Here is a 27,016-nt window from a genome sequence, read left to right on the forward strand (position 1 = left end):
CTTGCTGAATAGAAACAATCTCTTACGACATCCCTCCAGCAGCTATAGAATTCAATATGCGGGCATCTAATCTAGTGGTTCTACGTCCATATTCCTCTTTGGTATACCCCGTGAGAGCCCAAACATTTATTTTTGAGAGCCTTAGGCAGTTTCGTGCTGCTCATTGCTGAAATATGAGCCAAAGGCTGTTAGAGATGCTGCAGGTGTTCAAGTTAATTCACCTGCTATTGCACTACTTTTCTCCTCGACGGCCACAGGGTATCATATTTCTCTTTGTTGGATCGTTAATTACCACTATGTTTTGGTACCCAGTATAGATTAACGCTGTGCTATCACAAAGATTTTGGGATGCCCCGATATTGTTGATCATATTTTGGCAATTTTTTTTTCTTAGTTACAAATTCTACTAATTTTTGAAAATTGTCATAATTTGGATGGCGAATTTGGCTACTTTATGCATTGTTTGCATCGATGTGTAGTTAGACATGACCATCATCATCAAGTAGCGATTACAGCTCAGGGTGAGCCTTAGTTTCATCCACAATCCTCTTTCAATCAGCGCAGTTCCTAGCAATAAATCCCCACCTCCTAACTCGTAGTTTCTTCAGGTCGGCTATGACTTGGTCAAGCCAGGTTAACATTGGACGTCCTCGGGCTCAGGTCATTAGACAGTTCGTTGTTCAAAAGATTTTTGGGGGCGACTGTATTCCATGCGCACAGTGTGCACTAACCATTGAAGCCTTTGGGGTTTAATGTGTTTCATGACATCTTCTCCGTGGCATAAGTTCAGCAACTCATCGTTGTAGCGTAATCGGTACGTTTCATTGTTGCAGCGTATGGGCCAAACAACACTTCGGAGCACTTTTCGTTCTAAAGACATTCCTTAGCATTTGATTTGTTCAGAACTGAGTTTTGAGCTTTATAGATAAACGCTAGCACTCGTCTAGAACTAGTAATAGGCCAGTTGGTGTAGTTTGCTTGGCAACCCTAAATATAGACATACATAGCTACCTGCTTATATATTCGTGTTTAGACATATTTAAGAGTATCTTTTTAATAAATAATCATTTATTTTCAAATTTACCCTAATCTATTTTTCCTGCCTTCTTTTATTTTACTCTTAAAGTTTCGCCCATGATTTGGGTACCCAATCAACTTGTCGGTGCGCCAGCTCGAACAGATGTCACAATTGACTGCCACACGGAAGCACATCCAAAGTAAGTTTTTAATACGCGTGTGTATGTATGTGAATGTCTTGTTAGGCAAAGCAAGTTAAATGTTTTCTGCAAAATTTAGCTTTAAGCTAATAAGGCGAAATAACAAGGAAACTTTTAATTAAAATATATTTTGACACCGATTTTTTTCTTTATTTAAATTTTTGTGTCCAATTACACTGTGGTACAAAAAAAAAAGTTGCAAAAAAACTTTGGATCGGACATGGTGAGGGTTGTAGCTTATGAAAAACTGAAAATAATGGTATAGTTGAAATTTCCAATACACCCCCAAAATCTCATTTTATGGCCATAAAACCGTTTTTCAGTAGGTTGATATGAACAATCACTCCTAACTTCGCCAATTTCCATCCGATTTCGAATTTGCTTTTTTAGTTCGAAAGAACAAAAACAAGCCTTTTTGACAGTGTGCTAACATTTTTTCTGAAATGACAACTGACGAGACTGTAGACGGAAGTATTTGGAATTTTTTTATTTTTTCTCTATTTTTTCGACTTTGACATAATTTTTACGATATTATCCGATATTGAGGATTTTTTTTAGTACACTACTGTTATAGTAAATTTAATTTTGCGTCAAATGAGCTATATTTGACTGTAATTGAATTAAAATTAGTAGCGTTGTGCGAGTTTTAAGATTTTTTGTTTTTTTTTTTACTAATTTGGAATGTTGGTATAGCTTACGCTAAATGGGAATAAGGACGTGTTTTGATGCGTTATTATAGATACGTAATATTTATTGGAGTATATATGAATACATAAGAGTACACTGTACTGCATACAACAGAACTGGTTAGAACTTACGAAAATATCTGACATATTATAGCACATTTTTTTCAATAGAAATATGAAAAAGCTCCCAAGTGTGCCAAAGTTCACACTGTACATTGATTAACAAAAGAAGTTTGTTATTATAATTTAACCTTATTAAAACGTCAAAGTTTTATTGTTTGTTTCATTGAAATTCAAAAGATATAAATCAAAACGTTGCCAGAAAAGTCAAATTTCTCAATATTCTCCGATGATGTAGCATCATCAGCCTTATCATAAACCAGATGATTGTTATTTTTGTAAAACGGACGTAAACGGTCATCATTATAAAACTCGAAAGCACATAAAGTATGCTGATGTTGCAACTGTTAAGAACCCCGTAGTCTTGGACGATATGATTGACTCAACTGCAGGTCATGAACTGAAGGAAGTTCAACTCATTGCTGATGATGATCAAACTGATAACAATAAACCTGATGATGAAGAGTACTTTCCGTCTGGTTCTAAGTTTTCAGAACGAGACATTGTATCAAATTCAGATTTTCAGGATCTTTCTCGTGATTTACATACTTCTATCGGGAAGACAATCTGAAACGCTCGCTTCTCGATTTAAACAATGGAATTTAGTTGATGACGACTTCAGATGAATGATGATGATCGAATTTCTTACAGAGAAGTATTCAAAACTGATGAAGAAATGACAAATGTACCGTACCATACTAAACTCCAAAGGGCCGTTTCCAATGCATTTTTAAGTTTGGAACCAGTGCCGTTGTGTACTGCACCGTACCATACCGTACAGTGCTGCACTGCACAATACTCCAATAAATATTATGCGTTTATAATGACACTTGTTATTATTTTCATGCTTCGAAACGCATACCAAATCTCGTAGTAAAAAAAGAAAAAATCTTAAAACCCACACAACTCTATTAATTTTAATTCAATTACAGTCAAATATAGCTCATTTGACGCAAAATTAAATTTACTATAACAGTAGTGTACTAAAAAAAATCCTCAATATCGGATAATATCGTAAAAATTATGTCAAAGTCGAAAAAATAGAGAAAAAATAAAAAAATTCCAAATACTTCCGTCTACAGTCTCGTCAGTTGTCATTTCAGAAAAAATGTTAGCACACTGTCAAAAAGGCTTGTTTTTGTTCTTTCGAACTAAAAAAGCAAATTCGAAATCGGATGGAAATTGGCGAAGTTAGGAGTGATTGTTCATATCAACCTACTGAAAAACGGTTTTATGGCCATAAAATGAGATTTTGGGGGTGTATTGGAAATTTCAACTATACCATTATTTTCAGTTTTTCATAAGCTACAACCCTCACCATGTCCGATCCAAAGTTTTTTTGCAACTTTTTTTTTTGTACCACAGTGTTATTTATCAAAAAAGAGTAGAAATCATCACAGCAGAATGTATATGTAACCGTGTAAACTACTTGTAAAATAAATTTTTGTCATACGAAATTTCTCAATTTACTCAACATCAATTGTAAGGACAGAAATTTAAAAAAAAAATTTTGCACAATTGGCAAGTGTGAATATAATCGTACAATTTTGTCAAAAAAATATTTATCATTTGTTAATATAGATTTTTTGAACTTGGTAAGGTTGGGTCAGGTTGAAGCGGTTGTTCTGTGGGACACACTCAGGCTCATAGCCCATTGTGATGCCGCGTGGAGTGCTTGTCCCTATCTGTCCTAAAACCAGTGTGTGCTTTTCAGAAATTTAGAATATCTCTGATTTTCACAGAACTGAGATCTTCCAACTCATTAAAAAATTGTCTACCTAAAATAGTAAACCTACGTCTAGATGAGAGGAACACTGGCACAGTAGGTGCAAGTTTGTCTCTTCCTCTTCCTCATCAAGAAAACTTCTACATGGCATGCGTTCGCAGACCCATCCTTTGGGCGTGCCTACCTTTTAGGCGGGGCACTGCCTGTGACTGAAATCAGTGTGCTAAGACCGAGCTTATTTTGGCTTAGCAGAGATTCTGTGCGTTTAGCATTGAGAGTCGGCCACAGTTGGCGGGCGATTCTGCAGGTGGTTTCATTACGCCATCTTTCAATCGCTGCCCTTACAATTTCCTGAGGGATAGGTAGCTTGTCTATATAGATGGGTAGGTATGTTAAATGGTTGAAGTGCACCTGGCACTTCTCAAGTAGCACTAAAGCGCCGTTTTGATACCATTATGAGACCTCCAACAGACAGATATCTACAGCCACCCAGAGCTGTTGTGGTAATGAAGAAGATGGATGGGACTTAGCTTAGCGCACCACCCCAGGCTGTCGAAGAAAGGAGTTCCCGGTGATCTTAATCATCTAGCTGCCAAACTCGGACATGTACAGTGAAAGTGCTCTACAGTCTTCTTCTCTGAAAGGTCCCCTCAGCTTCTGCAATGAGGGTTAAATGGTAACCCTAGCTTTTCCGCTGGTGTGCCGATCGTCCAGTGACCGGTAAACACAGCTACGAGTTTGGAAATTGAATGGTGATGAGTCTAAAGGACTTTCTGAGTCTTTCGTATATTGTACTGGGGCCAGAGGGTTTTTGAAATAGCACATGAAGAAAAGGAGCTCTATCTGTTTTGCGCTTTCTTGGGAAATAATTTGTACAGTTCCCTTTTAACAACTGTCAGTGGGATGCCGGTGGCCGGGAAGGAGGTCTGTGAGACCAATTCAGTCCCCTTCCCAGCAAGCTCTTCAGCAATTCCATTTCCCTTTATGTTGCTATGTGCTGGAACCCAGATCAATGAAATGTTACCTGCACAGCCAAAAGATTTGATTTCTTCTTTACAGGAGTTTACTAATTTCGTTCTGCACCATGGCGTCGTCAGAGCCTTTATCGCGGCTTGACTATGGGAGAAAATGTTAATATCTCCCTCGTTCCCGCGTTCTCTAAGCATTTTGCATGCCTGCAAGATCGCAAAGTCTTCTGGTTGAAAAACACTAGCAGTATTCGGCAGTCTAAAGGAGATAGATAAATTGGCTGATTTATAGACATTGTCTATGTACGCGTCGGTAAATTCGGTACCGAGTCTCGCTAATGGACAGGGACTCTTGTTTCCTTTAGGTGAAATGACTTCGCCATTCGTTAAGAGATGCGCTCCATTTCATGGTTACCACCCTGGAGGTTGTCGGCTGCTTTATGAGGGATATTATCGCCGCCTGGCTATCAGTGAAAATGTAGATATCCTTTCCAAGAATCGAAAACACACTGTATCAGAGTCGCGGCTTTCAATATTGCCATCAGACAGCCTGAAAGATACTACTACAGTAGTCGGGGAGCCGAAAACTGAAGGAAATCCCAAATATGTTCGAAGTATACCGGTCCGCCCATCCTGCCCTTGAGCTTTGAGCTATCTGTGTAGCATGTATGGAGTCGCCCTGTCTTACATCATCCTGCTCTCACTCTTCCCTTGACGGTAGGAGAGTCGTGAACGTTGAAATGGTGTAGCACAGTCGACCAGTCCGGGAAGCCCCAAAGAGCGAGCCAGAATTTTGCCGTGACCGTGGTTCTAATTTGACCACTTACTTAGAGTGGTCAGCTTCATTGCCGCAATGCGTGTGATATAACTTGCCTGCAGATCTACCGGAAGGAAGTTTAATGTCATATGCCGTGCTTTCGGTGGTGTGGTTCACATCGCATCGGTTATAAGAACAGGTGCTAGTCTTTGAACCTTGGCAAATTTTTTGATGTCCGCACTCTTTTCAGGGGTATTCAAACATATTATAATGCCACTGCTGTGTAGAGCCAATGTATTATTCTGGGTTCCAATCCCTATTTCTTCCCAATTAGGCTTCCGCAAGAGTACGACGCCACCATAACTTTGCGTACTCTCTTTGCGACTGTGCCCCCCCAATTTAGCTTCCTATCCAGTACAAGTCATATATTTTGCGCTTTCTGTTACTCGAAGTGGTTTCCTTTTTAGGAATATTCGTCTAAGAGCAGGTTTTTATGTTTGCTCCCAAATAGATCCATTTTTATTGTTTCAATTAACTAATCAAAAATCTTTTGAACCATGCGCTTCAAATGTGTGGAACTCCATAAAACATATTTTTTCATATAAAAAGTGGCGCAAAATTAATCAATTTTAGTTTTCTGTTTGAGTAACTTTTTTATTAATTAAAAATAAACTGATTTGTTGATGATTTTAAAGTGATTTTTGGCCCGTAATTGGAGTAAATGAAGTGAGAAAGAGAAACAAGAATGCCTGTAATTGTTTGTGTTTGCTATTTTATAACAAAAATGCTGCCAAAAACTTTGTACTTTGAATTACATCTAAGTATATGTACATGTTTAAAGTTGAAACAATACAACACTCCAAATGTTACACTTACATACAAATACATATGCATCTGAACAACACTCGCACGTGTATGTATGCGTGTGTATGCATAAACACAAATTTTGAAGCTAACGAAATACCTTCTGAAATACATATTTATTATGCTCATTAAAATCGTTCTGTACCAACTAAATTTTTTTTGTTTTTATTCTTCTTCACAGAGCCATCATCTATTGGGTATATAATTCGGTTATGGTGTTGCCAAGCAAAAAATATAAAACGGATTACACAGAAAATTCATATCGGTAAGCTTCTACTCATTTCTAGATGTGAATAAATTTTAAATATTTCTAAATATTAAAAACTTTTTATTAACATTTACCTTTGCTTTTATAACAATGGCAGTAGTTAGGTGAACTCGGTTAATGCATACGAGGTTGCTCAATAAGTTTTGCGGTTCAATAAGACGAGTGAAATTTTATGGCTTGAAATACACTTCACTATTCCATTCAGTATAGTCCTTCTGAACATTAAGCGACTTTTCCAATTTCTAAATTCCATGCTTGAAGTGAGCATCTGGAAGGGCAGCAAAATATCATACGCTGTTATGACCTCATCATTTGCTGAAAAACGCCTTGCACGCATCATTTTTTTTTTTAGGGCTGCGAACAAATCGCCCCCTTAGTATTAAAATAGCCTATAAATTTTTTGATGTTTTGAGAAAATGAATTTCAAACTTTTTGTCGAAAGTAGCTCTCACTCAAATCTCGTTATGTCTGTAAATATTTATTATTTTTTGACTGACGTTTTGACCCACTTTGTGGAACTAGAATTTGACAAAATTCTGACCACATATAAAATCGACGATGGAGAATCCAAAAATTCCAAAAAAAATAATAGCCTATGAGCACATAGGCTATTGTTATACTAAGGGGACGAAATAGGAGTCGCTAGGCGCCAAATCTGTTAAATAGGGAGGATGCTCCAACAATTCGAACTTCAATTCATGGATTTTAGCCATTGTCGAAATGCTTTTGTGACGCGGTTCATTGTCTTCATGAAAATTAATTTTCTTCTTTTTCAAACTGTGTCTCTTTTGACGAATTTTTTCCTTTAACTGATCCAAAAAGTTAAAATAATGTTCAGAAATAATTATTTACCCAGGTTGCAAGTCATTTACGCACAACATTTCTCTCGCATGCCAAAATATTGATGTTAAAACCTACTTGGCCGATTTCTGGACACGAGCTCGTTTCGCAGTCGAAGAACCAGGTTCACACCACTCTTTGGCCGCTTGTTTTGATTTAGAACCTTGATGATGGGCCCAAGTTTTATCCATAGTGATGAGTCGATGCATTAACTGCATTTTATCCCCTCGAAAATACTCTAATTGTTGCTGAGAAAGTCGCATTCAAATGTGTTTTTGTGCCACTGTTAGCGATTGCGGCACCCATCGGGCACACAGCTGTCTGAAACCCAACACTTCAGTCAAAATATTGCTTACACTCTACTCATTCGAGGATTTACCAATACGATACGAGTATCTTGTATTTTTTCTACGGTTTCTGGTGTTGCTGGTTTTGGACGTCTTTGACGTAGTTCGTCTTCGAAGTTTTTAAGTCCACATTAATTCAGCAATCCATCTTTCTACTGTACCAATTGATGGCGAAAAGTACGTGACTTTCAACATTCGTTCATATATTTCCGTTTCTTTTAAACCTTCCAAAAATAAAAATTCAATCAACGCCCGATATTAAATTTTTTCCATTGTGACACGTCGATACTAAATGGCCTGTAAACAAAGAATGAACTGACAGATTGAAAAGAAAAATTACATAATTTCATATGAAGAGTGAACACAAAAAATATTGGCTAGTAGTAACGCCCTTTTTTATCGAACCGCAAAACTTCTTGAACAACCTAGTATGTATTAAGTACGTTTGCTGTAGCTATCAAACTCGAAATAGACTTCACATGGCCACATTTTATTCAAAAAATACGAAATCATAGCTTTTGTTACTAATTTATTAAAGGAGTTAATTAAAAGGGATTATCTAAAAACAAAATAAAAGCAAAATTGCAGTTATATACAGGTTGGTTGAAAATCTTGAAAGCAAAAACTAAATAACGCGAATTTTTTAACTAACTTGGTTCTTTCGTTCAATGCATTCGCTCTCAACTTGCGTACATTTACACAGAACGTTGAAGTTTTTCCAGTTATCCTGGAATTGTATACCATTTTTGTAATGTTAAATACATTTTTTTGAAAGTTCTGCAAAATACTGGTGCACAATTATTTTACTGATTTCCTAAGCACACCACCAGTACCACACCAGTACTGACTTTCCGAACGGATTGTCCGTTCATGTAAAATATGGAATATTCGTTCATTAGTAATGTTGTTAGGCATTTTAGACTTTGTAAAGTTCACATTCTGCTCTACTTCTAGTTAAAACAAAAAATAAATTCGTTATGTGCTCAGACATTTTTTCAGTATTTGAAGCCACTAAATCAGCAAGAAACTCATCTGAACTAATTTCCATCATTATTCATTCTGTTCATTCAAGTATATAAAATAGTCAAATTGTTGTAGCTTCTGGGACACGCTGGCATTAATGGAAATTAGCACGCAGATAAAGCAGCCGAATTAACTTGAAAAGCCTCATTTTATGTCGCAAAGATGCGGCAAAAGTATCATAGATTCTAAATTTCTTTATTAGTGATGCGCCAGAAAATTTGCTGATTGTGCTCATCCTTACAAGTCATACAAGCCCAAACAGAACTGCAGTCAGGCTCCCAATCAATACAATTTTTCAACCATTATTCATCTTAGGTTGGGCCACACTAAGCTAACACACGCGCATTTTTTAAACAAAGAATCCTAACCAACATATCAATTTTGCCGCAGTGCCGTCTCAACTATTCATAATTTTCTCAAAGGTTGCCCCTTAACAAGTACATACAAATTTTAGGCTTAGTTAAACTCACATCTTCACTAACAATATTAGACACTCGTTACAGCTTGGCAGGAAGGGTTCGACAGAACTGTTTTTAGGTGGCTCCATTTAAGAGGTAGTGCCCCTTTCATTGTTGTTAAAGGGAAATTGCATAATTTCTTTCTCAAAAAGCGCTAATAGAGCTCTATCTTATTGTATGCAATCTCAAGTACACTTTGCCTCAGTACGACAGAAGCAGGACACTTAAAGTGCCGCCATCCATATTCCAAACTAATAGCGGTATTCACCGGTTACTGGGTGATCAGAAGTCATACGTAGAAACTTGGACTTCCATACAACTCCAGTTGCAGAAGCTGTGGGAATCCTACAAAGAAAGACACTGTTGAACACTTTATTTGTAAATGTCCAGGTTTGTAAGTTGCTTTTTGAGGCAGTTCTCCAACCTATATCTCATACCACTCCCTCACTACATCAACAGCACTTTAAATTTTGTAATTTTTCGCAGGTAGTGAACTTTAGCGCTCGGGTGAGCTTCTGAGGTTGCCAAAATATCAGCTCTCGAATCTCGTGGGTTTTCTCACAGGTCACTATGCGCGAGGAATGCATGCGTTGACACTAGGAATTCCCTCAAGTCCTTTTTGCGAAGAATGTATGGATGATGAGGTGGAATCATCTCAGCACCTTCTCCTTAGCTGCCCTAGCCTGGCGGGGCTAAGATCCAGGCATCTTGGCTCTTATTTCTTTGCTACGCTTGCTGATATAGTTGGCTTTGGCATTAAAAATCTGATGAATTTCATCAGCAGCACAAAGCGGTTGACGCAGCACAGTCTTCGTTCGTAATCTACACACTCTAAACCCACCCTCCTAACCACCCCAGCACCACCTCTCTCCGTATCGCATCGGTCTTCCTCTTTCACCTTACCTCCTTCATAATGGTACCACAAAGAACGAAACCGTTTTTCTTCGACCAAGTGTGCTCATTCCTTGGGCAACCATACCAATCTGCCTACTTAACGCCATTAGGACGTCAAAGTGGCACTCTAGTGCTACTTGTAGAGTACCCGTGGTACTCTTGCCATCTATCCTACTTACTGGTTAATTGGTTTATGTTTTTCAACTAAACTATGAAAGTTACTAAGTCCTTTTTATGCTTTAGGGTATTTAAATAACCTTTGTTGTTCATTTAAAAAAGCTTCACATATTATGAGTATGCATTTATCATAATTTCCCTCACAACTTACCTTTATCAATTTGGCAAATTTTTATATACCATATTTCTCCAAAAATAATAACAGATTATCTGTAAAACTAAACTCCTTTTGTAAGTCTTTACTTAAACTAAATAAAAAACGATTACAGTAAAACTATTCAAGAAGAAGTTTTAGAATATTTCTTAGGGAATACAATCTTCCTCTGCTCAGAGACAAGAAGGTAGATCGGTCTTATCCCGCTGGTCATCTCATTTAAAAAAGGAGGCAGAGCGGAAGGCTTGCAGTCAGTAGTCGATTGGCTGCCCTCTAGGGTAACGCTGTTTAAGAGGTAAACATCTTTTCTTGCAACGAAGTGGCGACCAAGATACTAGACTCGGGAATAAGGCCGCCAGATTCAATCTACAATAACCTGTTAGAATTCCTGTGATGTTTATAAAACTACTCCTTTTTAATTCCATATCATCTTTAAATTGACTTAGGTTAAATCTACCTATCACTGGTTTTTATTTCGATATTGCAAGATTGTCCCAGTATGCTATTTTTAGTATTTCCTTTACTTCTGGCTCTTGGTCTGTAAATCGGGGGCCACCCTTTTTCTGGCTAATTAATTTGCCATTTCGTTCCCAGTAATTCCTATGTGCCCTGGACGCGTAAGATACGCACTTGATTGTTCTTACCTAAGATATTCAGCTTTTTATGACATCTATGTCTATGTTGTTATAAACGCGTTCAAGGTTTAAGTAAGCGCATATTTCTATTGCGTAGACTTCCACTTGAAATGTACTTGCATTCTTGCCTGTATTGCTTCCAAGTATCTTTTCCCCGGTCCGAAGACACCTGCCCCTACACCTTGCTCGGTGAGGGATACGTACATGCATCATGTCATCATATTCAGATTTATCTTGCAAGTTTTAGATTACCCTTCCAAAGTTTATTTAAGTATTCATAGAATACGGTTCGGCGTATTTTCATTAAGCGTGTTTAGAAGTGGGTACTTTTTAAGATATGAGTTCGAGATTAAATGCTCTGACTTAGAAAATGACTGACGAGAACAGACGATAACATTTCTGTTGAAGTTGCCGTAGATTCCTCAAAGTGGTTGGGATCTGATTGAGGCTTATATGAATCACACAGGCTTAATATAATAAGTATTAACAATTTTTAAGTCATACGCATATAAAAGAAACTCAGAGAAATGGAAGCAGTCAGATATGTCATTAATGAAAATTACGAAGAGCAAAGAACCCAAAGTGGTGCGCTGAAGGATACCGGAAGAGGCAATAAACGAATGAGAAGATACGTTATCGACAACATTCAGGATTAAAGAGGTACGACTTTATCTGTGTAAGGAAGGTCGTGTGAATTCCGAATCTTATTAGTTTGAAAATTAAGGTTAAACGCTTGACAAAACTGAACAGCATCATGTCCGAGGGCATTGAAGTTTCAGGCGCTAGTTTAGTACGCATATCCAACTACCTGGGATTGCGGTGATCGCCTGAACCAATAATAGCTTTGGTTATTCTTAGGTTAGCTCTTCTCGCATGGAAATTGATATGAATGTGAAGATGTGTGAGTTCTACAGGAGTATCAATAGATGGACAGGAAATCAGACTATTTTTTAAGAAATGTACTGTACCAATTGCTTTGAATAACGCTTGTAAGGTAAAAAAAAAACACTCCAAAAAGTTTTATTTGTATGTTACATATTTGTATATAGGATGTGAAATCAATTTGGGACTCCAATAAAATTTTTAATTTAGTCAAATAAAAATTTACATTCTGTATCTTATATTACGTACTTACGCCCACACACAATTGTTTGCTCTTCTTTCTACGTTCTTTTTATTCCATTTACTTCCATCTCAATGCGATAACTACATTGTTTGGATACTATAGAGCTCACATGAAACTGACAATAAGAAACTTACAATACGGTGACTTTGGCAACTATCGCTGCATATCTAAGAATTCGCTCGGCGAAACGGAAGGCTCCATACGTGTCTACGGTAAGTGAAAATGATAAGGATATGATTTTGCACATGTAAAAATAATACAAATAAATGTTGTGTTTTTAGAGGTAAAGTAGGAAGAAGATATAGACTATATTTGAAATTTTATTATATACTTCAATTATATATTAAAAATAATATTGGCCAAAATGCGCACCGCGGCATCTGCCAATTAGGTGAGCATTGCGCACAACTTCTTAACAAATAGTCGTGATCACTCGCTAGGTTATTAGCGGTACCTGAATTAGGTTGCGGAGTAAGTTCGTAGCGTTTTTATCGAAGACTTTTATTAAAAACAAAAAAACAATAATTATATCAATAAGTTAATAAAAATATATTCGCCGTTACTTTTTACAACCTCTTCCCACCTCTCGACCAATTTGGCCGTTCCGCCAAAAAGCGTCTGGTTTGGTGTCAAAGAAGTTGTTGAGCCAGTTTTTAAGCACCTCTTTTACATCACAGGTAACCCATTTTATATGATTTGACAGGGAGCGGAAAAGATGTTAATCGGCTAGTGCAAGGTCGTGAAAATACGGTGGATGCTGAAGGACCTCCTATTCAAGCTCTTGAAGTGCGGCTTCGCGTCTTGTGCAACATGAGGCCTGGAGTTGTCTAGAGAATTATAGTTTGACCATGTCGATCAGGTCTTCTCAGTCGAATAGCCTCATTGACGCCATATAGCTGAGCAATTTTGCTTTTTCTGGAAGGAGTTTGAAATCAAAATGTCAGAAACATCTCACCATCACACCAATGGTATGTGGGGCATGAATACTATAACTTTCCTCCACCTCGGCTAATTCTACCCTGGGACCACAAAAGTATAGCTTTTGGGTAGAGCCGCGTTTATGTCTGAAGACACAACAGGTACCTGCGTCCAGGTTCCTCTCCTGCAGGCATATGAAGGCTATGCACCATCGATAGCTAAGCAATTTAGAGCTCCTTGTTGACCATGGTACTATTTTCGAATATTTCCCAGTGCACCATGCCCTCCCTGTCCCACCAAACACATATCATGATCTGCTTTGGATGAAGATTCAACTTGACTCTCGGATTTGGAGTACCTTCTGGAGCCACCCACTCTTTTCTTTGCTTCATATTCATACATAGGCACAATTTCTCATCCTCTGTGACGATTCTTTGTTTTTTTCGTTGAGCTCGTGGGGCTCCCATGCTCCCAATTATTCGGTGAATCCCATTGAATGAAAGTGACTGATAATCGTTTTACGATACAAATTCATTTTCTCCGAAAATTCATGACTAGTTTGGCGTCCCTCAAAAGTGAGACATTCTTCATCGAATTCAGAAGACCTTCCGATGCGGGACGTGCCATCGACGTCAAAGTCGCCCCTCCATTTTTGAACTTTGCAAACCATTTCAGTGCTGTAGACTCGCCTATCACACCTTCCCCGTACACGTCGCAAATGTTCCGAGTTGCTTCGGCGGCCTTTTGACTTCGGTGACAAGCAAAGAATAAAAAGTGTCGAAAATGTTGATTTTTCTTTCCTGGGTATTGCATTTTTAAGCCTTAAAACTTATAAAAAATTAAATAACTCAACAATACAATTGATACAGAGCAGAAGGAGTTCCATTGGATGAATACTTAGTTTTTGCCAAACAGCTTGTAAGATAAAAGAAAATTTAAGAACGCTATTAACTTATTCCCAAACCCAAACGTTTTTCATTTATTTTCTTCCTTACATGTCTCTACTTACATTCGTTGCATATCTACACAGTCAAAGGAGACTTTTAATGAAATTAAAACCTCTACCGACTAAGAAAACTCTATTTTCGCACCTTTTTCATAATTGAAAACAATAATTAACAAAGTGTGCCAGTGGTTACACTCTCGAACTAACCGGCCCCAGTTGCACCAACCCAAGTCCTTCTCCATCTGATTTTTCCAACGTGGAGAGACCTTCTTCTTTTTCTGCTACCGCCAACTAGTACCGCATCGAATACTTTCAGAGCCGTAGCGTTTGTATCCATTCGGACGACATGACTCAGTCAGCGTAACCGCTACGCTTTGTCTATGTCGTCGTAAAGCTTATACAGCTCATCGTTCCATCGCCTGCGATATTCGCCGTTGCCAACGTGCAAAGGTTCAAAAATCTTCCGCGGAATCTTTTTCTCAAAAACTCCAAGGGACGCCTCATCGGATGTTGTCATCGTCCAAACTTCTACGCCATAGGTTAGGACGGGCATGATGAGAGCTTTGTAGATTGTTAGTTTTGCTCTTGGAGGGAGGACTTTACTACTCAGTTGCCTACTTTGTCCTAAGTATAATAGTAATTGTTGGCGAGAGAGATGCGTTGGATTCAATATTTGCCATGGTTTTTTTAAAACTATTACATGATTAAGTCATGCACATCATCTTGTGAAAAAAACTTAAGTTATTTGGTAGAAAATTGTTATATTAGCTTATCATCTGAAAGTTATATGGACCCCTAGAGGGTTAATCATGACATTTTAATCCTGAATTGAAATAATTCTGTACCTAGGCAACGACTCAGAATTTGTTGCACGTGCTTATTTACCTTTGCTTGGTGATGTCTCTTACTTTTTAGCGATTTGTGTTTCATACATAAATTATGTGTTATTCTCAGCGGTCACTCGCTGGCTCTCAAGTTTACAACTTTTCTATCCATTTGCAAGAAGTCTCGGAACCGAAGTTAAGTATGTGCATAAGCATATGCGGAGTGGAGAATTTGTAGTTTTATTATGAAACCACCACTATTGTACATACTTGTATATTATATTATTGTACACCGTTCTATTTTAGTACATTTATAAGTACCTATGCGCTCATCTGTTCGTGTTGTTCCGATACCAAAGCAATACATAATATAAAATGTTTTACCTCTGCATGCGCATATTGAAGGTATATTTATCAGTCCGCATGCTTCAACATTTTTAAATCCTTTAAAAGCTTGCTTCACATTCAAAGTAAGTGCTTCCACTTCAACTTGAGGGGATTACATTTCTTGTCCGGTATATACTTACATATACTTGTACCTACTTATGCTTACACACATACGAGTATATATTCATTTATATGTCCGCAATAGTGGAGCGAAGTCGGGTGCGCCGTACATATGGCTTGGCATTGTACTCGTACAATGATTTTATTTAATTCTTTTTACTTGAATTTTAAATTTCATTTTCTCGTTTCATTTTGTAAGTAGTTTTACAAGATTGCTCAAATTTTTTATTGATGCACACGAGTCTAGACAGAATAGTTGTGGGATACAGATTCGGAAATACACAAACCAGTGTATAAGTACACATATGTTACCATACTTGTCAAATTACTTTAAGTGTAAAATTTAATCGGAGATGTTTTAAACTCTATGGTAGGAGTTATGTAAGGTACCAGAGTTAGTTAATAATTCACTAAAAATTAGATTTAAGGGTTACATACGTCCAGCAGCGCCAAAAATGCATTAGAAGAATAAATATTTTTAGAAGGGATAACAATAGAAATAAATATAAAAAAAGTTTACACATTTTTTATTAGTACTTAAACTTTATAAAAAAATTTATTTTGATTTGTCTTTACAAAAATAATACATTAAAACTCACGTGACCCAAAGTACAATGAAAAAAAAGTTGCTCCACTCTCTGTATCATTTCTCCTTGAAATATTGGATGATAAAAAGTAAAAAAGTTCTTGTAAAATAAAGTTGTAGTTATAGTCTGTCGAGCCTGATTTTTGAATTTAGAAAAATTTTGCAATTATGGCATTTAAAAAAAAAGTATGTGTTTCATGTCATAAAGGTCACAATTTAATTATGTTCATATAAAAATAATACAACTATTATAAATATTATAAAATTTTGTAATAAAAATATCAAAAATCCGGCTTGACAGACTATAGAGAAAATCCTTTCGAAAATTAAAAAAAAACCGCATCAAAAGATATTAAAAACTGTAGGAGTTATCATGCGGACCGTGCCGGAAAAAGCAGTTTCAAGCAAAAAGAGTTAAAACTTTCAAGTGCATTTCGCTACAGCTACCTGTGCGCGTCAAACATCTTGAGGCAGTTACATGTATCTAAAGGGTCTTTCAGTAAGAGCGCTTCAACTTTTGAACTTTTTTGAATAAAACACAAAAGGTTTGACTCTTTTAACTAATTCTTTTTTTGAAGTGAAAACTTCTTTAGAATCGTTGGGAGGGATTTGAGAAAAAGTGAAACGAAAAAACGACACCAAAAAGAAGAAGAAAAAAGATATACGTATATATATGTATGTATAGAAAATGCTTCATTACCAGGCACACGGAAGGATGGCATAAGCAAATTTAAATTTTGTGAATTTATATATGTATGTATATATGCGGATATATGCAGATATATGTATATATGTTGTGTGTATGTACATATGTGCCTCGCCACAGCAAAACATACGGTAAAATTTCTCAAGAAATCCAGCGCGCATTCATAGGCACAGCGCACATTCATAGGCACAGCATTGCATGTACAGTAGGGCGGGTCGATTTAAAAATCGCTCATTGCTCTATGAAAATCGTATTCTAGGGATCAAAATAAGAAACTTTGCCGAAGGAACCATACCTCTAAAACGAATTCTGATGTCCCCCAATTTCAAAATATCACCATTTTTGGCCTTTACATGAAAAAATCAGCTAAATGGCTATGTTTTTTCTTTATTTTTATTTATTTATAATATTATCTATTTTTTCTCTTAAGAAATTTATTTAGTCAGAACATATGTAAATGAATGAATGTGAGTTATAGAAAAGAAACTAAAAAGCTCGACCCATATTGGGGGACATCAGAAATCGTTTTAGAGGTATGGTTCCTTCGGCAAAATTTCTTATTCTGATCCCTAGAATATGATTTTCACAGAGCAATGGGCGATTTTTTTGCCTTCCCACAAATCGACCCGGCCTAATGTACAGTAACCTTGAACAGGCAGCTGCGAATTTATAAATCAATTTTTTGATGATGAGTTTTTTTTGCACAGTACAATAGTTGAAACTGTTCGGCGCCGCCGCGACTGTTCAGCGCTATGGCAACTAGGATGATGGCCGCTACGCCTGCGCCTATTAATGCATTTTGTTCTTGTAGTCGCTAGGCATAGAATTTTAGCTTTGGACGACATACGCATCTACAGGAATAAAGTGAGTGGCCTGTGTGTGCGGTTGTATGTAGATGCATATGTGTATATTAATAAGCATTGTTTTGCTGGAAGTTCAGAACACAAATATGTATGTACGTACATAGGCTAGGCCATAGTATAGCATACATACATATGTATAAAAAGTATACACCAGAAGTATCGCGGATACTTAGAAAAGATTACGATAAAGTTTCAATGATTTTAAGTGGCGATTTTAACGTAAATTTTGCATTGGACACAGCGGTTCCTTTAATTGACTTTCTCAATACAACATTCAATTTAAAAATGTGTAACAATCGCACTGAATCGACAACACGATCAAAAACAACAATTGACGCGGTATTTCAAAGATATGTTGACAACATCGAAACCAAAGCATTTGTATCATATTTTAGCTATCATAAGCCACTGGTATCATTTGTTGAAATTGAAAACATTGAGGATGAATAATAATAAAATGAAGAAAATAAAATATGAATATATAATGAACCTATAATTATCCCACTCCTAATGCTTTTTGGTCTCATTCTCTCTCAGTTTGTTTTACGGAAGGTTTCACTTCTATTGCGTCTAACCGTTAGACTGGTATTTTTTGTTTATTATCGAGTTTGAACATATACATTTAAGTATGAAATTCGATTTCTTTTGCATGACCACCGCGTGCACGATTTACGAAGTCCAATCGTTGAACCCAATTTTCGACCACTCTTTTGCATAAATCGGCCGAAATTCCAGCAATTTCGCGTTCAATATTGGCTCTGAGCTCACAAATCGTCGCCGACTTGTTACTGTAGACCTATGACTTCACATAACCCCAAAACGGGACGGCTTGTTAAATGGACCGTAAAATGGCCGTAATGCTCTTAAAGTAGCAGCAACAGAACGATTATTTTCATAAAAAATTTGCACGATTTGCAATCGTTGCTCAAGTGTGTAGCGTTCCATGATGAAATGTATACTAATGAAGATTACAAATCACAAGCGAAAAATAAAAAATATTGCGTCGTTCGCCCTCCCTATCGGAAGAAAGTTGAAGCGCACCTTTTGAAAAACCTTATATAAGGAATTTTTACAATCGACTGCCACAGAAATACGCCTAAACCTATAATAAAGGGTGGTTAAGTTTCAAGGGCTGGTGTTGATTTTGAATAAAATACAATTTTTTTCAGAAATTATTGTCATTTTTTTATTATGATAATATTGGTTTAGTTCAACTACGAATAGAATAAAATATCGGCCAAATGGCCGCCCCGGCCTCGGCGGCATACCTCCATTCGATGGTCTAAATTTTCGATGACACTGAGGCATAATTGAGGTTCTATGCCGTTAATGTGCCGAATTATCTCATCCTTTAGCTCTTGAATTGTTACTGGCTTATCGTCGTACACCCTTTTTTTCAAATAACCCCAAAGAAAGAAGTCCAACGGTGTCAAATCACATGATCTTGGCGGCCAATTGACATCGCCGAGACGTGAGTTTATTCGGCCATCATCAATTCGCGCAAAAGAGCCATTGTTTCGTTAGCTGTGTGACAAGTGGCATCGTCCTGTTGAAACCACATATCGTCCACATCCATATTTTCCAATTCGGGGCATAAAAAGTTCGTTATCACCTCACGATAGCGAACACTATTCACAGTAACTGCCTGACCGGCCTCATTTTGGAAAAAATACGGCCCAATGATGCCGCCGGCCCATAAACCGCACCAAACAGTCACTCTTTGGAAATTGAAAAATGTCAAATGAAATGTAGAAAAAAACTTGACGTTTAGGTGTGATTCACATTCAGCAACGGCCCTTGAAATTGAACCACCCTTTATTAAGAATAATAATCTGTACAAAAAATCGATTTTTTGAAAATTCTGGACGTACGTAAGTCTTTAATAGCGCTGCCTTCACAATTTTAATTTTTTGTTTGTCAAAAAGCATCTTTAAAGAGAAATCACACTTTCGAACATTGTTTTAAAAATGTTCATATCGGGTTGCTTAATAAATTTTGCAGTTCCATAAGAAAAACACAATTTTATGGTTTGAAATTTACTTTAGTATTCTATTCAGCATAGTCTCTTTGAATATCAATACACTTTTTCCTAAGCGATTTCAATTTATGATTTCAATTTCTGAAGTGAAAAGCTGTAAGGACTGCAAAATATGCTTCCACAGCTGTTATGACGCCATCATTTGATCAAAAACGCTTTCCACGCATGAATTTAGTGGCCAAATCTGGTGAATAGTGAGGATGCTCAAGCAATTCGAACTTTAATTCATGGATTTCAACCACTGTTAAAATGCGTTTGTGACACGGTGCATTGTGCTGATGAAAAATATTTTTTTTCTTTTGCAAACTGGGTCTTTTTTCACGAACTTTTTCCTTTAACTGATCCAAAAAGTTAGAATAATACTAAGAATTTATTGTTTTACCAGTTTGCAGGTAATTCACAAACGAAATTTCTCTCGCATGCCAAAAAACTGATGATAAAAACTTCTTGGCCGATTACTGGACATGAACTGGTTTCGGAGCCAAATAACGAGGTTAACGCTACTCTTTAGCCACTTGTTTTGATTTAGGATAATGGTGATAGACTCAAGTTGTATCCACAGTGATGAATCGATGCACAAACTCCACTTCGTCCTTTCGAAAACGCTCTAAATGTTGCTGAGAAAGTTGCATTCTAATTGGTTTTTGTTTCATTGTTAGCGAATGGGTACTCATCAGACACACAGCTGTCTGAAACCCAATACTTCAGTCCAAATATTGCCAAATATTGCCAAATGAAATGCCTAGGGCTTCTACTAAATCTCTTTCAGTCACTTAACGATTTTCCTATACGATTTGCTGTATTTTTTGTATGATTTCTGGTGTTGTTGCTGTTGCGATTTCTGTACGTCCTTTACGTATTTCGTTTAAATTCAGGAACCCATCTTTCTACTGCTTTAATTGATGGCGAAAGTCTTTATATATTTTGAACATTCGGTCATGAATTTCCTTTGATTTTAAACCTTCCAAAAGTAAGAATTCAATCTACTCAAACTTCAAATACTGTGACACGTCGGTACCAAATGGCTTGTAAATAAAGAAAGTAGTATAAAAGAAAAATATAGACTAATAAAGTATTGACAGATTGAAGTGAAACCTCACACACGTTCATACGAGTATAAAGAGTGTACCAAAATAACAAAAAACATTGTTTTTGGCTAGTAGCAGCGCCAGCTCTTATCGAAACAGCCAGCTCTTATTAACCTAGTAATATAAGCATAACATTTTAATTAAAAGAGGGTAGAAAATATCAGGAAAAAATAACTTATACTTCGAGACTAGAGAACAAAAAAAGAATAAATGAAAATGCTAAACTAAGTTACAAAAACAGTATTCTGGCCACACTGATCACCATATGGGCTAGTGCCAAGGCGAATTGAGTATCGAAGGTGACGCCTTTAAGAAAAGTTACTCTATTTTTCGCGATTTTGACAAGTCTGACGTCAGCTCCCTTCGCAATACAAAATAAACGAACAAAACAAACAAAAGGAGGAGCAGTTAGATGATTCTGAAAATTTCGTGAATGGCTTGGTAGTATTGAGATTTGTGAGATTTAAAATAAACCCACTAATGAAAGCGAAGTGGTGTGTGTTAAATTATGAAAGCATAAATTAATGCAAAGCCTCCAAATGCAGTTCCCTTGCGTTTTTATGCGGAAGACGCTGTGGCAAGAAAGTCTGTGTGTGTGCGTATAATTTCTTGTGCTTGGTTGTTTCCACTGCTTTCGCCTACTCTTCTTCTTCACAAACAAGTAATTAGTTCCCCTTCTTTTTGCTTGTTTACTCAAGGGCTCTTATGACACGGCGAATTCGGATGGTGCAATCTTGTATCTCATCATTCTTGGGCTAGTGCGATGTTATGAAAATCAGCTGGTACTGTCAAATTCGCTGAGAACAAAGTAGCTGTACCACGATTGGCGCCACCTTATTATTCTCTCCTTCGTGTTAATATATTACATATTTTACATTTTATTACATTTTCCATAACCGAATTGCAAAGTGACTGCCCTATGTCCTCGATAGCATCACGAATTACATCGTTGAGGTCTTGAATCGACTCTGAGCTGTTGGCGTAGACCTTGTCTTTTACGTGGCCCCAAAGAAAAAAGTCACAACATGTTAAATCACAAGATCTCGATGGCCAATTGGGATCAGCTCTTCGAGAGATAACACGGTCCGGAAACTTTTCCCGTAAAATATCAATGGTTTCGTTGCATGTGTGACATGTAGCGCTGTCTTGTTGAAAATAAACGTTGTATCAATACCATGTAATTCCGGGCATAAAAAAAAGTTAATCATCACTCGATAGCGTAATCCATTCCAAAATAACACCTTTTATTTGAAAACCCTTATTTTTAACAACTTCTCCATAAATATCTCGATCTCTTGTTGCTGTGGATAATTTTCCTATGTGTTGGATTCCAGTCCAATGTCTAATTTTTCTTAGCCAGTATAACTCTTTTCTGCCGATTTCGCCTTTTCCCTTTATCTTTCCTTGAAGTATTAATTGCAGCACACGATATTTGTCATTTCTCAAAATATGACCTAAGTATGCAGCTTTTCGTCTCTTAATAGTGGTGAGCAACTCTCGTCCTTGCCGAATTTGTGTCATTTATTTTGCATTACTTCCTCATTTGTCCCTCTCTAGGATTCCTCGAAAGATCCACATCTCAAATGTTTCTAGTTTGTTTACATTCTCTCAAAAAAGTACCGGAAGTTGTTCAATAAAACGCAAAATATTTGTTTTGTCGTCGAATTGTTTAATCATCGAAATTTATTTTTCCGCCTTCAAAATAGTCTCCATTATGAAGCAATACAGATATGCCAACGATTAATCCAATCATCAAAGCACCTTTTAAACATGTTTGAATAGATCTTCTTCAGTGAATTCTCCTAAATAGCCTCTATCAACTCAAAGCGGCATCCGCGGTTTCCTACGCACATTCCCTCTCAAACGTCGCATAACTTCCAAAAGATATTCTTTATTTAGCGTAGAACCATTTGGAATGAATTCCGAGTGCACAGCATCATGATAATCAAAGAAAACAAGTAGCAAGACTTTCACTTTTGACCGACTTTGGCGTGGTGTTTTGGGTTTCGGCTCATGTGGATAGCACCATTCAGCTGGCCTAGGATCTCAGTTTTCGGTAGTCCAGCAGTCTAAATATTTTAAATTTTGCACTCGTTGTATATTTAACTCGTCAACGATTGTTAAGCTTGAATTTACGTAAGTTTTTCTTCTGGTCACTATCATTGACTTCGTTTTGCTAGCATTTATTTTCAAGCCATAATTCTTGTTGCAGAACGCAGCATGGCTAGCCAGTGCTTGTAATCCAATCAGACTGTCTGCTAGAAGGGTAGTGTCGTCAGCATATCTGATGTTATCATGAATATTAATACCGTTTACTTCAATAGCGACATATGTACGAATTTTGTAAGGCTTCATGGAAAATTCTTTCAGAGCAGATGTTGAACTGTAAAGGCGACTCCTGTCTGACTCCTCAACTCCTCTTCAATACTCTTATTGCTTCAGCTTACTTCTGCAGTTTGCTGCCAGAGGTTCTTTATTCTCTGAATATCTTTAGTATCAATATCCATTGCTTTTAGAATATTAATAAGTTTACCGGGTTGCACAGTGTCGAATGCCTTTTCATAACCAATGAAACACATAAAGACATCTTTTTGAACATATCTGCAATTTTAAATTTTTTTCGGAACAGAGCTTCCCGTGTTCTCATACCTGCTTTGACGCCAAATTGATTTTCTCCCATTGCTAACTCACATTTCTTGTATATTCTGTTATGAATTATTTTTAAAAATACTTGTAATGAGTAACTCATTAGACTTATAAATCTATAATCACAGCACTTCTTTGCAGACATCTTTTCTGGAAGGGCAATAAACCTAGATTTTAGCCAATCTTAGGAGTTTTTCCCGTATCATAAATATAATTGAATATTATTTCAAGGCTTTCTACATATGTACATATATTGTCATCATCAATAAGCTTTAATATTTGAAATGCTATACCAAACCTTGATATTGTTGAGGAGTATAAAAATTACAAATATAACTTGTTTTATTTTAATAGTAAAATGTCTCTGATTAAAGTATTAATATTATTAATTAAAGGCGATGTATGAATATAAGCCTACTTAATTAGCGCACTGCTGATTAAAGTAAATTTTTATAATATAATTATTCCTTTTCAGAGATTCCTTTACCATCGACGCCCTCAAAGCAAGTCACACATACCACCATCGAAACAAGAGAAAGTGAGTACAGACTTACAGCCGTTGGAAGATACTTAAGAACGATGAGCTGGCAAACATATATACGGCATATTCATTAAAATGCATTCATAGATTTATTTCTCTTGAAAGGTTTACATTGTTTTTGCGTTTTAGTAGGAGAGAAATATACCTAAGAATTCCCCGATTAGGTCTTCGTCAAAAATTTTGAGAGTTGTTTTCTGTTTTATATTGTAACTGGGAAGTAAATAAAAAATAAAGTATCTGGAGTATTATGGGAACACTTTACTCAAGGTGAAACGATTTAATAATGTCGAAAGGGAGAAACTGCACCGCAGCTCTCGGAAAAGCAATTATAGAGCTGCAACAGACCTGATTATTTTACAGTGCTATTTTAACACAATTTGAAACGTTTACAAAAAAGATGATTTTAATAGGTAGGTAGGCAGGTAAAATGGTTGAAGTGCACTCCTCAAGCGCCACTAAAGCACCGCTCTGATACTATTATGAGACCTCCAACAGGTAGATATCTACGGCCAGCCAGAGTTGTTGATATAATGGAGAAGATTGATTGGATTTAGGTTGGCGCACTGCCCCAGACTGTCGAAGAAAGGAGCTCCCAGTGACCTTAGTCGTCTAGCTGCTAAACCCGGACACTTACAGAGAAAATGCTCTACAGTCTCCTTCTTTGAAAGGTCCCCACTGCTTCCGCAATGGGTGTTAAATGATAAACCTAGATTTTCCGCGTGTGTGCCGATCGTCCAGTGACCGGTAAGCACAGCTACGAGCTTGGAAATTGAATGGCGAGGAGTCGTATATTGTACTGAGGCCAAGACAAAGGCTTGTCTAAATAGCACATGAAGAAATGGAGCTCCATCTTTTCTGCGCTTCCCTGAGAAATAATTTGTGCAGGACAATTCAGTCCCCTTCCTGGCAAGGTCATCAGCAATTTCATTTCCCTCGAGGTTCCTTTGTCCTGAAACCCAGATTAGAGAAATATTACCTGCACGCCCAAGAGATTTGATCTCTTCTTTACAGGAGTTTACTAATTTCGTTCTGCACCATGGCGTCGTTAGAGCCTTGATCACGGCTTGACTATCAGAGAAAATGTAAATATCTCCCGCGCTCCCGCGTGGCTAAAGCGTTTTGCATGCCTGCAATATCGCAAAGACTTCTGCTTAAAATATTTAATGCTTTGAAATATTTTTCTGGGTATAAAACAGAAGGAAACGTCCGAAAAATACAAAGCGCGAAAGACTGCTAGGAAAATCGATAGGATGATCGTTAGATTGTCAAAATATGATCCCGGGAAGAGTGCAGCTGACATTGGCCCCAAATCCCCCAAATTGGGGGACATCACAATTCATTTTAGAGGTATGGTTCCTTCGGCAAAGTTTTTTATTTTCATCCCTAGAATATGATTTTCACAGAGCAATGGGCGATTTTTTTGCATCCCCACAAATCGACCCGGCCTAATATATATGCATTTTTTTTAACCAAATACAATATTTTTTTACACTTTATACTTGTTTTTTTTAGATAATATCGTATCTACCCGCAATGATTCAACGAATGCTTTGCAAAAAGATATTATTTCAATGAAAGCTGATCTGCTGGGTGGTGGCGCATCGTCCGCCTCGCCCTCAGCTACTGCTTCCATTTCTGCGGGTAATGGAAATGGCATGTCGGCGCTAGGAGGGGCTGCCGGTGTAAATGCAGTTGATCGGAAAGGCACGCTGGCAATCGGTAAAAGTATGTTTTACACTGAACATCCACCGAATGAGTTGGAAGGCTCTGCAGGTGAGTGTTGTTGTGAACTTAAAAAAGAAATAACTTTGAGAAATGATGAGAAACTCAAAAAAGAAATCCCGTTGTTTATCAGTTAACTGTGCGCTTATTTCCTCTGCAAAGTGTTTTGTGTGCCTTTTGAGAGTTTCTCATAACTTTTTTCTCAAATGCTTAGAAACGAATGTGCCCTTTAATGAGTTGCACATTTGCTTTTATTTTTCTGAATTAATACATTTGTTTGTTATATATTAAATATTTTCATGCATTATTTTTGTGTGAAGAATACATTTCTTGGAATCAAATCTAATTCATAAATATTTGTCTTTTTTCGATTCTACTTTCTCGATTTGCATACGGAAAACAATGCAGCTGGCATATTACATAAATCTCCCAGCATTTTCTATATATTTAGATTTGCGCTAATATTTTTATTACTTAGAAATCAATTATAAAATCATTAGAAGTAATGCAGATATAAAAAAATAAGAAATTATATAATTAAAATAGTGACTTAAAAAATGCAAAGATAGTAATACTAAATATATATACATTATTATAATATTATTTTGTTATATGTGTATGTTTATCAAATTAACATATTGCAGAAATCATTTAACTATTACACAAATCAAATTTATATTTTTCCAAACATATATACATACAAACGTTGAAACTTGCCATGATTGAAGTTGAGGTAAGCGGGTGTTTCGAATTCAGTTTTGAGTAACACATTGGAATTTCATATTTTATGAATTAGCTTATTATTTCATTATACGAGATGTGTACAACAAATAAATAAGATGGCTTTTAATTTTTCCCAAAAAAATATTTCAATTCTTCAATCGTCGCAAAACGCCGTCCTTTCATGGGTATCTTCAATCGGTGTTGTTTTTGGCCAAATAATCTCTCACAAGAAAAGTGGAGTGAGCAGGTGCATTATCATGATGCAAAAGTCATGCATTTCTTTCCACAATTACGGGCTTTTTTCGTATTGCTTCACGCAAATGGCGCATAATTTCAGGGTAGGACTTCTTATTTACCGTACGACTTTTCGTAAGAACTCCTGATGCCCTAAAGCGATGCAATTAAAAAAGCAGCTGACTGGCTACTTACTTGCGTAATAACTGTTAAGAAGGTAAATATTTACTCCGATAGCCAAACGGCAATTAGGTATAGGCTCCAGTATGGTGCATTCGAAACTGATCAGGGAATGTCTGGCCTCTCTCTCGATTCTTCTATAGAAAGATAATTTGGGTACCTGGTCACAGTGACATTACTGGAAACTGCGAAGCCGACGAGCTGGCCAGACAAGGGACCAGTGAGGGGGTGTGC

At 36.9% G+C, this 27,016-nt stretch overlaps 1 protein-coding gene across 1 annotated transcript in view; it reads left to right on the forward strand.

Moving 5' to 3' along the window:
- The window catches only part of LOC129240680 (lachesin), a 45,585-nt gene extending 19,449 nt beyond the window's left edge, over positions 1–26,136 (forward strand). The window contains exons 6-11 of the mRNA XM_054876617.1: positions 1,127–1,217; positions 6,520–6,603; positions 12,363–12,472; positions 23,858–23,920; positions 25,436–25,696; positions 26,054–26,136. Coding sequence (XP_054732592.1) covers positions 1,127–1,217; positions 6,520–6,603; positions 12,363–12,472; positions 23,858–23,920; positions 25,436–25,696; positions 26,054–26,136 — 692 coding nt within the window. The remainder of the gene's footprint in view (positions 1–1,126; positions 1,218–6,519; positions 6,604–12,362; positions 12,473–23,857; positions 23,921–25,435; positions 25,697–26,053) is intronic.
- Positions 26,137–27,016: the final 880 nt, after the last annotated feature.

The sequence above is a fragment of the Anastrepha obliqua genome, chromosome 3, assembly GCF_027943255.1.
Source record: "Anastrepha obliqua isolate idAnaObli1 chromosome 3, idAnaObli1_1.0, whole genome shotgun sequence".
Lineage (NCBI taxonomy): Eukaryota > Metazoa > Arthropoda > Insecta > Diptera > Tephritidae > Anastrepha > Anastrepha obliqua.